Here is a 13,217-nt window from a genome sequence, read left to right on the forward strand (position 1 = left end):
TTATTTAAAAGTGCACTACTACTACTGAAGACATTTGTGTTTGGGAAGGCTTTCCCTGAGGTGTAACCTAGTCATTTACGGAAGATTATATTTGATAAAATGTTTGTGTCGTTTTTGAGTTTGTCTGGAAGGTTTTATTGTTTGAGTTTGTTGAACTGATTTTAATGTTCTTACACTTTGTGTTTGTTTCTGTGATTAGATTTTCCTTCACAGGAACTTATTGTTTGACAGGATGTGTTACATTACTTTAAAAGTTTGTTTTAATAGTTTGAGATAGGGGACAAATGCTCACACACTATACTTTGTTTGGCCACACTTCATCCTTTTCAGTTCTGAGTTCAAAGTTTTGTGTCATTCATCTTTTAGCTATGCATGCTTACACCAAAGAATAAACTAGCACAACTATCTTCATTGTAGAGGCAGTTGCAGTAAAGTGTTTTCTAATTGAGAAAGGGGAGAAACAAAAACACAAGAATTTCATGTCTAGTGCAATAAAAATATGCCAGGAGTCATAGGAAATCATGATGAGAAGGTTATAAAGATAGCATGGAGGCAGCTATCATGTGCAGTGGGAGCAGTGAAGCAGCCATAGCAATTTGAAAAAGCTTCAGTCTTTTTTAAAAAATGAAAATCTCCTAGAAAGATAGTTACATGGCTGCTGGTCACCATATGTGACAGATGACAATTCAGAAGAGAAGCCACAGACTACCAAAAGTCACAGAATCCATGTGGGAGCTGTCAAAAATTGATCGGAACAATTCTAAGAAAGGAGAAAAAGACATTTCCATGACAAAGCTATAGAGTGAAAGGAAGAGAACCCGACACTTGTCAGGATAAATTTCCACCTTCTCCACCGCTACATCTTATTTTTGAAGATATGGGTTTTCCCCTCCTTTTTGCAAGAGGCCAGTACTGGATTAACCATTGAACCTAAAATACTAGAACTTAAGTATACGAACTTTGATGCTAGTCACAGAAGATGGATTACATTCAGGATGTGTCTGAAATGGAGGAAAGAAATGACTCCCGTTCCTCAGTCTAGCAGCCAGCATAGCTATCAGCATTGGGAAAACTATAAAAAATGAATTGTAAAACAGTCTAGGAAAGAGAAACAACTTGTTCAGAAAAGCATCCATGGTCCTATCTGGGCTAGACAGTACAGTGTATCTCTAAAGGCAAACAAAATATGTATTCAGAGGCATAGACATACACCTTGTTGCAGATTGATTGCTTTACTGTGAAGGATTTTCCACAACAAAAATAAGTTTGTATGTTTAATTTAAATCCCTTTGAAATGTGTATCTCCACAATTGCTTGTTGTTTAGTCATTTAGTCGTGTTCGACTCTTCGTGACCCCATGGACCAGAGCACGCCAGGCACTCCACAATTGCTATGAGGATCACATTACCACATGGAGGGTTTTGCGAGTTTTAGGCAATGATCTGATTCTTGGCTAAATATGGCTTTAATTATCTTGGACCCCAAAAGGTAAAGATATATATTTTCTACAGGAAATGTCCAAATTACATTTGATTTAGCCCTCCCAGGCTGATGTGGTTCCTGTGGATCCCAGCAGCTGTATGTTTAATTTACTAAGCTACCAGAAGTCTGGTGGAGCCCTACAGAACTGAGTGGGAGTGGAATTACCAAACACCTCAGCTAAATAGAGTTCATTCTATTCCCAACAACTTCTCAAAATAGGGTAGGGGGAGTAATTTTGCATTTTGCCTGTTTAACCTTTTTGGATTTCAGTTTCCTTTTTGCTTATGGCACTTCAAGTGATTGAGTTTTTGGCATAACCTGGGTTGGCCACACACAGACATACACACACACAGAGATGGTTTCATGGTGGCGTGATTTGTCAGACAATTCATTAAAAATGTGGGTGATGGCAGCATTTTAGAGTAATGAGCAGAGCTTGCATTGCAACCTGTCCAACCTCACAGGGCTGGGGAAAGCACTTGAACCTGTTTGTCACATCTAAACAGCCAGATTTGACTCAGAAGGTAGAGGATCTTATTACATAAATGGTACTATCAAGAAGGAACCAAATCTAAAACTATAGCAGGTGTGAAGTTAAAATGTAACTGTCTGTACAAAATAGTATACAAGTCTTCCAGCTCAACAGTTTTCTACCCATTGGCAATATGTGCATCTTGGTCACAAAATCTGATATTGTACAAACAGGGCCAACAAGTTTATATTTCCAGATGGCCTCACATTTGTAATCTGAGACCTTGATTAGGTAGTATATTTCTTGGTTGTTTTCTGTTTTAACAAAGACGCAATCCGTTGCCATCAGTTCCTTAATTTGACCAGAGTCTGAGGTAGGCAATCATTTGATTGGCTGGGGAAGCCCAGTGAGATGGGTGGGGTATAAATAATAAATTGTTGTTGTTGTTGTTGTTGTTGTTGTTGTTGTTGTTATTATTATTATTATTAAACCTAACTGCAATTGAGTAAAGAAAGTAAGCATAACATTTTCATCTCACTCTAATGAAAGGAAACGCAACAGGGGGTTGTGTTCAGTGGTAATGCTGTCCACACATTGTGTTAGATAAGTAGCTGAAGAATGAAGACACACATATCAATATGTAAAGGAACTAATCATGAAATCAATCAGTACTCTTCCATTTAGGTGGTGAATGACTTGTTGGCACAATTTTCTGACTTCAGATTTCTCAGGGTTGTCAGTGACAAAGGACATGTGGCAAGGTGTGCAAAATCGGTTTCTTAAAAGCAAATCATTTTTGTACTCATTATGTCTACTTGGTTTGATTTTATTCTGTTTCTGGTATTGTTTTTTTGCTTTGCAATTCAAACAGTCTCGATCAAGGTCTGAATATAGCATACACACACACACAGGTTATGTGCACATGTTATCAGCATTGTATCAGTAGATAAAGACGAAACACTTGGGCAGTTTCCCACCATTGCAATTTTTAATACAGAAAAGGTCTCATCACGTGCTGACATGTTTGTCAGAATTTATAAATTGCTTTGTATTATTGTGAGCCGAAGCGGTTATTTTCTTTCTTTTTTGCTTATGTTTGCATTAAAACAATTTTTTAAAAGCATTTTCTCATCTGCATATTTATGCATATTTTGAGGTTTTTTTACATTGGATGTGGAATTTTAGTCCACACCCTCCTTTACCTGTCTTTTCTTTTGCAATGTTCATATTTAGCTCCTCATTTCTTAATAAAATGGAAACCCCATTATTTGGTGTGCATGATTTAGGAGTTCTCCTCATGTCGTCTTTCTGAAGTGGAGATTGGAGAAGAATTCAGCTGATTTGCCTATTGAAATCATTTCTTGCTATTATCCATTGAAACCTGTGGCATCTTTCATGTTTCATGTTTTACTCTGAAGACTGATACCCACTGTCAGACTCTCATATTCTTGTCTGAGTCTTGCTAGGTCAAAAGTAAAATATGCAAGTGCCTTTCAGTTTCCCTTTGTTAGAAATTTTCGCGTTAACGCGCCAGATGCAACTATCAGCGTGAGTACATAGTTCAAGGCCCTTCCCTCCCCCCAAAAAAATCTAATCAGAGCACATGTAAGTTTTCCCAAAGTTTTCCTGCAGTGTTTGAGCTAAAAGTTTTAAATATGAAACATGATGGAATTAAGGGAAATAATGTGATTGGCATGTACAGTGTCTGACATATAAATGCCGTAAAAATCACAGTAAACCCGACTTGCTATATTTCCTAATAAATATTGAAAAAGCAGGAATCTGTAACTCAGAGGTCTGGATCCGCAGATGTCTTGTGCAAGCGGAAATGCAATTTCTCTGCTGCATCCCCTGTGCCTCATCACTGTCCCTTGACCCTCAAAAGCTTTTCATCGGTGTGGAGGCTGTCATAGGGAGGGAATGAGTCCGAAAAGCCCCACTGTGCAAGTGGAGTTCCATTCATTTGTTTCTGGATCCAGCTCAGTAGCTATAGATGCCCTATTGACATTATAAAACAATTGCTTCGTGAGAACGCTGTGTGCTGCTTTGTAATTGTCAATCAGCTCCTGCCTTTCCTGATTGGACACAAGAAGTATAGTTAATCTGGTATATTATCGTGCTATATAGTTAAGAGTTCTGACAAGGAGAAGCTTGCTCTCTTTGTATAATCATGTCTGTTTTAATTAAAATCTTTTATATAGCCGAAAGGTCACCACTCTCCATTTTCCACACCTAAATGGCAGATTCTTTTTTTTTAAGCACTGGAATGAGGAGAAATGGATGATACTTAATGGCTAATTCACTTCCATATGCACTTGGAAATGTAACACTAATCCTAAATTGTCTCTTTTCAGTCTCAATCTGCTGTGATGTTAAAATGTTTCATAAGTCACTAGAACTGTTAAAAATGGTAAATGTTAATCTTTTTTTTCTTATCACTTTACTGTGTAGATACTCTTCATGAGACACTACTCTGCCACAACTCATCCCCGGAGGCAGTCCTGGAAACTACTTTTATAAATGTGATTTTAAGCTGTGGATAAGACTTTCAATAGAACACAAACTAAAGGAAAACAGTGTATTTATCCCTTCCATATTCCTAGTTATGACAAAAACTTGAGTTTGCTTGCCAGGTCTTGTAGAATGTAACCGATTGGTATGTTACTTGAACTGACAAGGCAGTTAATTTACTTGAATTTTTTTTCCTTTGCACTAATCAGGCACATTGGTATGTGCATTTCTGGAAAATACTGGATAAATGTCTTGTCTGAAATGTTCTATTAAGTAATTTTGTCTCCCGTTGCTAGTCTTTGGCAAATGATGATGTACAGTATTTAGAGTCACTGAAGAGTGACAGGAGCCTATGGGACTTAAATACTTTATGGGATGTTGTTGAATAGGAAAAGCAATGCTTTGTCATTTGTTGGCTACTCTACTTTTTGTGCCTCTTAATAAGCAAATTCTTATATAAATGTGTTGAAGAGCTATATGTAAAAGGCTTGTTTCTGTAAAAGTGTTCAGTATAGTGGCAATCAGATATCTGTAAAAAAAACATTTCATACATTCTCATGATGAAGTAAGTTTTGCTATATAATAATTGACTTTGTGCCTATAAGTATGTTAAGTTGAAAGAGTCACTGAGTCAGCACATTTGGTTTGAGAAGAGGGGAACCCAAATCTTGTGGCTTTGTCTCAGTGAGTTTGTGTGTTCTGGACTGGGGGTGCTTCCTTTGAAAGCCAGCAACAATTCCTATACAGTAAGCCTGCAACATATGTAGAGGTTACGTTCTGGGTGTTGTGCCTAAAGCCAAAATTGTATGTAGTCAATATACATTGTGTTCAGCAGTGGGTGGGTTTGCCAAACCCTTTTCCTACCTAACAGACAGTCCCTTCCCACCCCATTATTATTATTATTATTATTATTATTATTATTATTATTATTATTATTATTGCCAAGCAGGTATAGCTGGATATGAACAAGTTAAATGTGCATAAATTGTGGGCTTACTGCATGGTAATTTGGGGAAGAACAAAAAGCTGGTCTACCAGTGTTACTGATCAAGGCGATACCCAGTAGCAGTCTGTGTTTCTGTTTAAGACTTGTAATTTTTTCAGATAATTTACTAGACAGCATAAGCATTTGAAATGCTTATTTTTGCCCTTCTTTGAACAAAGCTGTTTGTGCATTTGTACCTGTAACACTGAAGTATATAAGTTGCGATCCAACAAAGATACTCATGGGGCTGGTAGAACTACAAGGTTCCTTTGAAATATTCATTGCTCAAAGTATTCCAGTCGTCATTGTTGAAAAACTAAGCTGCATTTTAAAGTGAAATTTGGCTTGGCTCTTATGCAGTACAGGAAATGTCAAAGAACCCTTCCACTAGGTGGGTGTCTTCCTTATGCGCACTAATCACTTTGTTGGATCACAGCCATTGTATTGAAAATCATTGGGTATATGAAAATACGGCGATATCTTAGAGCATTTTGCAAGGTATATTTTATAGCCAGAGTTATAAACCTGGAAATTAGAATAATAATAGCTGTATAAAATAACAGGAAATGATACATTAGTGTATTTTCATGGTTATGGCTAGACGCTGTATCATATTTGGATATGTTCAATAAAATAACTAGATCTCCTTGGTTATACTGTTTGAAATAAGCATTTTGTCAAGACTGTAATAACATTGTGTTCTAGATTTAAATATGCACATTAGAATCGGCTGAAAAGAGGCTAGATGCATCAAATGTTTTGGCTAAGATTTGGTATAAACGTTGGCATGTGAATATAAAACTCATTCTGCATTAAAGCATTTTATATTTACATGCTTATTTACTTCTTTAAAAGAGTCTTTCCTCCAGAATGGCTTGCACAAGAGAAGGTGCAAGATGCCAGTATGGTTCTTGTGGATGGTTGTACAGCAGACTGCTATAGCCCTGATATATGCAAAACAGGCTTCCACTAGTGTTGCACTGGATTTCATGTTATTGAAATACTTGTATTCTTCCCCTTACAGTAGAACAACAGCCCTTAAATTAGTGGTCAGAAAACATTGACTCTGGGCCAGAAAATTTATACATTTTTTTGTCTTAGCCTGAGTAGAGCTTAAATAGTATATATTCCTATTTAATATGAGAAGGTTGTTAGTAAACATCTGCTTAGTGATCACTAATAACTGATATAAAAACAAATACATTAACTCCTGGGGGGAAAAGATGTATTGATTCCCATGCCTCAGTCCAGCCATCCAATACCATGTAGTATGATTTTCACTATGCATGCGGAATTTACCTCTGCCTGAATTGTGTTTGTGTATTTTATTTTACATTGCTTTGGGCAGATTCATAGGAAGCAGTTGGTTTTTCTTAACACAAATACATAGATTTTACCTTAGGTGTAAGAGCAGCTGTGTGTATGCGTGTAAAGTGTTCTTTGTTCACTTTGCATGTTGAACTATTTATTTGGGTGAATTTGGGAAATCATAATTAAGGTGCTTACAGACTGACCTTATATATACACACACTGCTGCTTGCCTTCAGTTTTTAGACTTTGTTTCTCAGTTGAGTTTCAGAGCCCTCTTTCAAAATACAGTCGTACCTCAGAAGTCAAAAGGAATCCGTTCCAAAATGTTCGGAAACTAAGGTGTGGCTTCCGATCGGAAGCTGTGTAAGCCGCATTGGATGTTTGGGTTCCAAAGAACGTTTGCAAATCGGAACACTCGCTTCTCGGTTTGCGGCGTTCGGGAGCCAAAACATTCAACTCGCAAGGCGTTCAGGATTCAAGATATGACTATAAAGAGGGATACAGCCCTTTCAGTTAAGCCCTTTGACTTCATGAAAGAAAAACACTGACTTTGGACGCAGTCAAACATTACATTGAATTCTATGCCCTCAGAATATGACTGGACTTTTGCTCATGGCTAAAACGGGATGGCCTTAAGGAACAGGGCTGATGCTGAAACATTTCTATGGGTTTTTAAAATGGGTGTGTTTTAAAATTCATTATTCAAAGGGTTTTAGGGTCATCAATACCTCTTTTGGTTAGCATTGTTGCTAGGTCACTACACACAAATGTGCTACACTTTTGTAGCATTCAGCAACTAACCAGTGTTACTGGACTGTAAGAAACATTGCACTGTAAAACATTAAATGCAGGTACTAAGTATCTGAAGATATATTTCTATGTAACTTTTCTTTCCGTTTCTCTTATATTAGACTGGATTTGCTAGTGTTGTTATAATCAGATACTTCTAAAGAAAACTGCACTATGCTGTGTTGAGATGCAGTAGTGTCCTTATTATTCAACAGGACAACTTGGGATGTATGGTGCCAATCTGATATGTATTTGTATTGGTATTTGCAACCACTACTTTGTGTAATTCACGGTGGGCTGCTAGACGTATGTTACTGGATGGGCATATGACTTTAAAGTTCTGCATTTGCAAATGCTGAAGTGAATGATGAAAAGGTTGAAGAGATCCTATGGTGTCAGGAAATAGGTGTGTTAAACTTGAAGAAGTGGTTCTAGTAATGTTCAACATAGAACGAATGCTTGAAAATTTAACATCTGAATTCATATTCTGTATTAGAGTAGCAATAGTGGGGCAGTTTTACTAAAGAGATGCTTAGCATTCATCTTGCTTTATATCTGAGCTATCTTAATACTAACATAGGCTTGAACCAAAAAGGAAAATGATACACACACCTGTCCAACTGCTGCCATTGCTCTAAAGCATATTTTTAACTAATATGTAGAGATGGATACTGGTGGCATGGAACAGTACTCTTGGGATCTGTGCCTGAAAGCATCTGCTTTTTGTTGCTGCATTTTAAAAGAGAGCTGGTCCATAACTTTTACGGTGGTGTAAAATCCTAAACTGGTTCAACTGTTTAAAGGCATTCCAATTAGGTATTCAGATGCCCATTAAGAACAATCCTTTACTGCTTCATGTTGTGGAAATTCTGTATATCTTTTTATAAAGTCACGATACCTAGCATTACCAACATGTATACAAAATTTACTTGTTTGCTGTTTTTATATTGTATGCTATGTGAATAATTCTGTGGGCATTGTTCCAGGGTACATGTATAAGTGAGAGAGGTTTTTATTTAACCTTCTGCAAAGCAACATTTGTGAAGTTTTCTTTACAGATTTATTAATAAAGAGTTCTTAGGAAATTACTTTGAGAGCCAAAGATGGTTGCAGCTGTCTTATGAATGCAAGATTCTTTTATATATATATTATTCTTCAGAGCTTTGATTCTCTACAGTGACTTACAAATATGCAAAAAAACACATTTTTCTTTAACTCTTCATTTAGACAAGCCCAGGTCCTCCTCCCCACCCCCATGTTCATTGTAAGACTTCTGCAGGCCAGCTGATAAGATTCCCTCCTCTGCAGGTAGGCGCAATGTAATGAAATTGGACGTCCATGCTAGGCTTTGTAAATAGAATGAGATTGACCCCCAGCCATTATCTCATTTATCTGATTTACATGGTAAAATCAGGATCTACAGTATTGATTAGAACATAATTAGCTAATTATGAGCAGGAAAATACAGACTTATGTGGGGTTTGAGCACAGCAGGCTGAAGTGCTGAAAGATTTCCAAGGGCATGAGCAGATGGAGATCACTTTATTAAAGAACAAAACAGACGTGTTTCAGGTATGGAAGTGTCTAATCAACTTCCCCTGCTGTGCCGAGATACTTGACCTCAATTCAGTATTTTTGTTTGTGAAAAACTATTTTCTGTCAGCTGCTAATTTTTTTAAAAAAATATTATTTAACCTCTCAATCTGACTGAGACAAATAGTAGAGCTGTTTCTACTTCTGTTTCTCTATTCAGTTTACAGTGTTTACAGGGCTATTGCTTCCATAAGCCAAGGTGAGCCTCTTGGCTCAGTCAGTGGCTTGGGAAGGGTAGTGGATCATGCCCAGCCACCCCTGCTGCTAGGACATCTCCAGGGCTGTCGATAGAGATATGTCTGCATCTCTGCCATTGTGCACCAGCTCCATCCAGAAAAGACTAAGGTTGGGCTTGGGTGTGCCTGCTAGCACCTGCCATTTGGTTGCAGTGGCAAATGCAATAGAAGTTTTAACTTATTCATAAACTTTAAATCGTATATTTGCTGCTGCAGTGAAGCACCCAGTGGCAGTCCTAGAGGTGTCCTTGGCTGTTTTGCCCAGTCTTCCTAGAGGTTCATTGGGAGTAGATGACCACCCAGGAAGCTTGTCAGAGCACCTGTGCTGCCACTGTTGCAATGGAAAAATTGGGGAGGGGGGAGGCACAATGAGGAAGATGAGGTCATAGTGTCATTTGCTAGTCTGCCTCAGACATCATTGTATCTTCGGTCGGTTGGTTGTGGCTTTTTAAAACTAGAATTTAACAACTTGGCTGACTATCTGGCATTAAGGATAAAACTGATTTAGTTCTGATTTACAGTATCATGTTTAGTAGTTATTTAACCAAATACATTGTTTTAACCTTTTCATCTCATTTTTTTAAAAAATAAGAAACAGAGGACTTAAATCTTGTAGCCTGAACTTAGCACTTCCTACGTGTCAACTGCAACCCTAGCAAAATGCCAGAAGCAAGTTACATTATCCTACTGGCATTAGTTAAACACAATCACAGCAGTTTTTGAAATTAAGCAGCCAGCGTTCAGACATTTGAGGTTTACGACTCTCATAGAATAGACTCCTGTCTACCATGCAGCTAATGGCCTGGTCTGCGCATTACAGTAAGCCATGGTTTGTGACAGAGGTGGGGAACCTCATGCTTAGTGGCCAAATGTGGCCTTCCAAGTCCCTTGAAAATCTCCCCAGGCCATAACCTTCACTGACCCTGCTTCTCACCCTTAGTGTTTTTGCTTGGCTTGAATGCAGCCTTCAACTCGTGACAGTGCCTTCCTCTTGTCTGTGTGAAGGACAGAGAGGAGGAAACTAGCCTACTGTACAAAGCTAGAAATTTCATTTGTTGCTCTCCCACCTTTTCCTGTGGTCCCATCCACCACTGACATGTGCGTAGCAGGAAATGTGGACCTGGGTTTGAAAAATAAAATAAAAAATCCCACCCCTGATTTATGGCTTACTGTGAATGAGCAACCATCACTTCTGCTTCTAGCCAGGAGAAATGAGCCCTGGTGGCAAGGCAGCACTTGTGGCTTGTTTCTCCTAAACAACCACATGCAGTAAATTAGTAACAAAACAACAGGCACTGATGTGCCTGCAATGCTAAGCTAGTTTCCTTCCCACCCACTGTGACGACAACAACAGAGACAGGAGAGAAGCTAAGCGGGGATTTTCAAGCAGTGTGCACCAGCACTTTGCTCATTCACATTAAACCATAGTTTACTTTTAACCATGATTCAATGTGACGTGCAAATCAGACCATAGTGGGGTGAGGAATGAAGCACTTTTGGGAGCAACCCGTGCTTTTGCCCTTCAGTTGAAAAACATTTCTCCTCTGGTGCATTTCTTCCAGTGAGTGTTACTCTCAGGGCCCTACCATGAGGAAAAACATCTGAACTGAAGCAGCAAGTTGTCTGGGTGGCAGAAATTGTCAGGGAGAGTGTGGGTTCATCTTTCATCTCTTCTACCCATTCACTCAAAATAGCTTCTGCCCCATCCCCTGCTTCATATTAACTGGGCAGAAGAAATTGCTTCGTACACCAGGGGCAAATATGGCTGTATCATATCAGATTTTGTAGGCATGGTTCAGACATAACTGTCTCAATCTAATGAACAATGGCTGTGAAGACAATAGGTTTTTTAAAGCCATAGTTTCTCATTAAATCAGACAAGTATGGTTTAACGACAACATAAATGGGGAATCTGATCCTGGTTCACACATTATGAAGTGCAAGGAACGAGAGGTGGTGGGGAGCATGTTCCTGATCAAATAAGCTATAATTTTTTAGACCAAGAGAGTTATGTCTGGTCTGTGCCTTTGGTGAATGAACATGGTATGATGAAGCTGCCATTGCCCATGATGTTCACAGTAATTTCTTTGTCCAATTTTCAGGTTTTTGTAGTGCTTCAAAAACCTATTTTCCCAAAGAGAACAAGACAGGGGGAAAAATAAGTCTGTGCACCATATGGCCAGCGATGGCTCTATCATGCCACCTTCAACTCTCCAGGAAAGAAGCCTCCAGGTCCTTAATTTATTGTATGTGTTTACTTCAAATGTCTTGTTCTCTAACGTATAAAAGAAACTGGTTGAATTGGGAAAATGCACCAACCCTACCAGAAAACAAGCTAGCATTTAAAAACTGGTGGGTGGGGGCTAGTTTTCAACTTTAAGAACTTTATATATAAATAACCAGCACCTTGAGAATTCTGATTTGGTAATTGTCTAAAGTCTCCACACTTGAGTAATAGATGCCTCTTTGAAAACATGCCATAGTTAGCTTTATTATGTTGTTTGTTATATTTATGTTGAAAAAATATTATATATGCCACTATATTTACAGTTTTCCCATTACAAACATGAATTTCATTTGTTTCTTCAGCAACTCTTAGGCATTGTTGTTCAGTGTAAACTATTTCTTTCATTCTTTAAAATATTTCTTTATTGCATCTTTTGTTGTAGTCCCCATGATGGCTTGTTTTTACCATGCTTAGTAGTGATAGTTATTACAGCAGATATTTCAGCTTTCTACAGTATTTCTAACTTTTCTGGGAAAGGATGACTTCTGAGAAATGCAAGTGCTTTGTAACTTTGGCGGTTCACATGTGTCATCAAAGTTTCAAAACAAGCCATGGTTTATTGTGAAATCATACTAAACCATAGTTTGTTTATAACAAGGGTTTGTATGCATGGCATACAAACCACACTTATATTTTGATTTGCTTATACTTTTGAATCACTTTCCTTCTTGTGGTGGCATCAAGAATCACCTCGGGAAACAACAATATTGTGAAGTTGCACCACAAAAAATGTTTTCTTTGAGGTTTAATCTGAGCCGTTGATTTGTTTGGAGTTTGGTAGCTAGGAAGGAGGAGTTCCCTTCAGCCAGGTTGGCCAGTGATGCTTTGTAAGCTAGCTATTCCCTGTACTATGCACCCCTCTTGATTCACCTTACAGGTATTTGCTCTGTACACTTTTTCATTAGGCTAGCTCCTCCAAGTGATGAATAATCAGAACCTTTGCATAAGCAGAACAGTGGTGCAGTTAGGCCACTTTAGACTTTGTCTTACATGATACTGTGTATAATTTCCCTTACTTTAATATGTGGCAAGCCAGGCATTTTGCATTGCGGCCGAGGGGAGGGATGGACGGATGGGGCTGCCTGCTCATTCTTCTGAGTGGGGATTTGTCTCCCTGATAGTATCATTGGTACATTTAATAAACAACATTTTTTAAAAGCAAAGGCTCACTAACTGGGATTTTGCCCATAGTTTGACATGCAGAAAGTGCATTCCTAGTCCCCTTGTTCAGAATTCTTAGACTTATTCTCACATAAGATAAGCGAATCTTTTTGTTCAGAGGTAATTTAAAGGAGCGGGGGATGTATTCTGTTAGCTTTCCCCCCTTACAGTCTATGTCATGAAGTACTTACTTTAATATATGTTGAATTGGGTTAATCTGTATATAGATGTGGTTTTAAATGCTATCTCTCGGCGGTATAAAATCAAATTGACATTTAAATTTATTTTTGCTAAACTATCAAATCTTATGTTTATTTTGCTAGTTCCTTATGTGATGAAATGGAATCAGTTTTGAAAATGCATGGTGAAGTGAGGCAGCTACTTGTGAAA

At 38.1% G+C, this 13,217-nt stretch overlaps 1 protein-coding gene and 1 long non-coding RNA gene across 15 annotated transcripts in view; both read left to right on the plus strand.

The window, feature by feature from the left end:
• PHF14 (PHD finger protein 14) overlaps nucleotides 1-13,217 on the plus strand; it is a 132,323-nt gene that overhangs the window by 66,122 nt on the left and 52,984 nt on the right. The window contains exon 17 of one of the 14 annotated variants that reach the window (XM_053359535.1): nucleotides 4,406-6,102. The exons of the other annotated variants lie outside the window; for them this stretch is intronic. Coding sequence (XP_053215510.1) covers nucleotides 4,406-4,418 — 13 coding nt within the window. The 3' untranslated portion in view covers nucleotides 4,419-6,102. Of the gene's footprint in view, nucleotides 1-4,405; nucleotides 6,103-13,217 lie in introns of those variants that run through there. 14 annotated transcript variants of the gene reach the window in all.
• LOC128398446 (uncharacterized) lies at nucleotides 7,975-11,530 on the plus strand. Its single transcript, XR_008327117.1, has 2 exons — nucleotides 7,975-8,858; nucleotides 11,482-11,530. It is a non-coding gene; the product is annotated as an uncharacterized LOC128398446 (long non-coding RNA).

Source organism: Podarcis raffonei, chromosome 12 (assembly GCF_027172205.1).
Source record: "Podarcis raffonei isolate rPodRaf1 chromosome 12, rPodRaf1.pri, whole genome shotgun sequence".
NCBI lineage: Eukaryota > Metazoa > Chordata > Lepidosauria > Squamata > Lacertidae > Podarcis > Podarcis raffonei.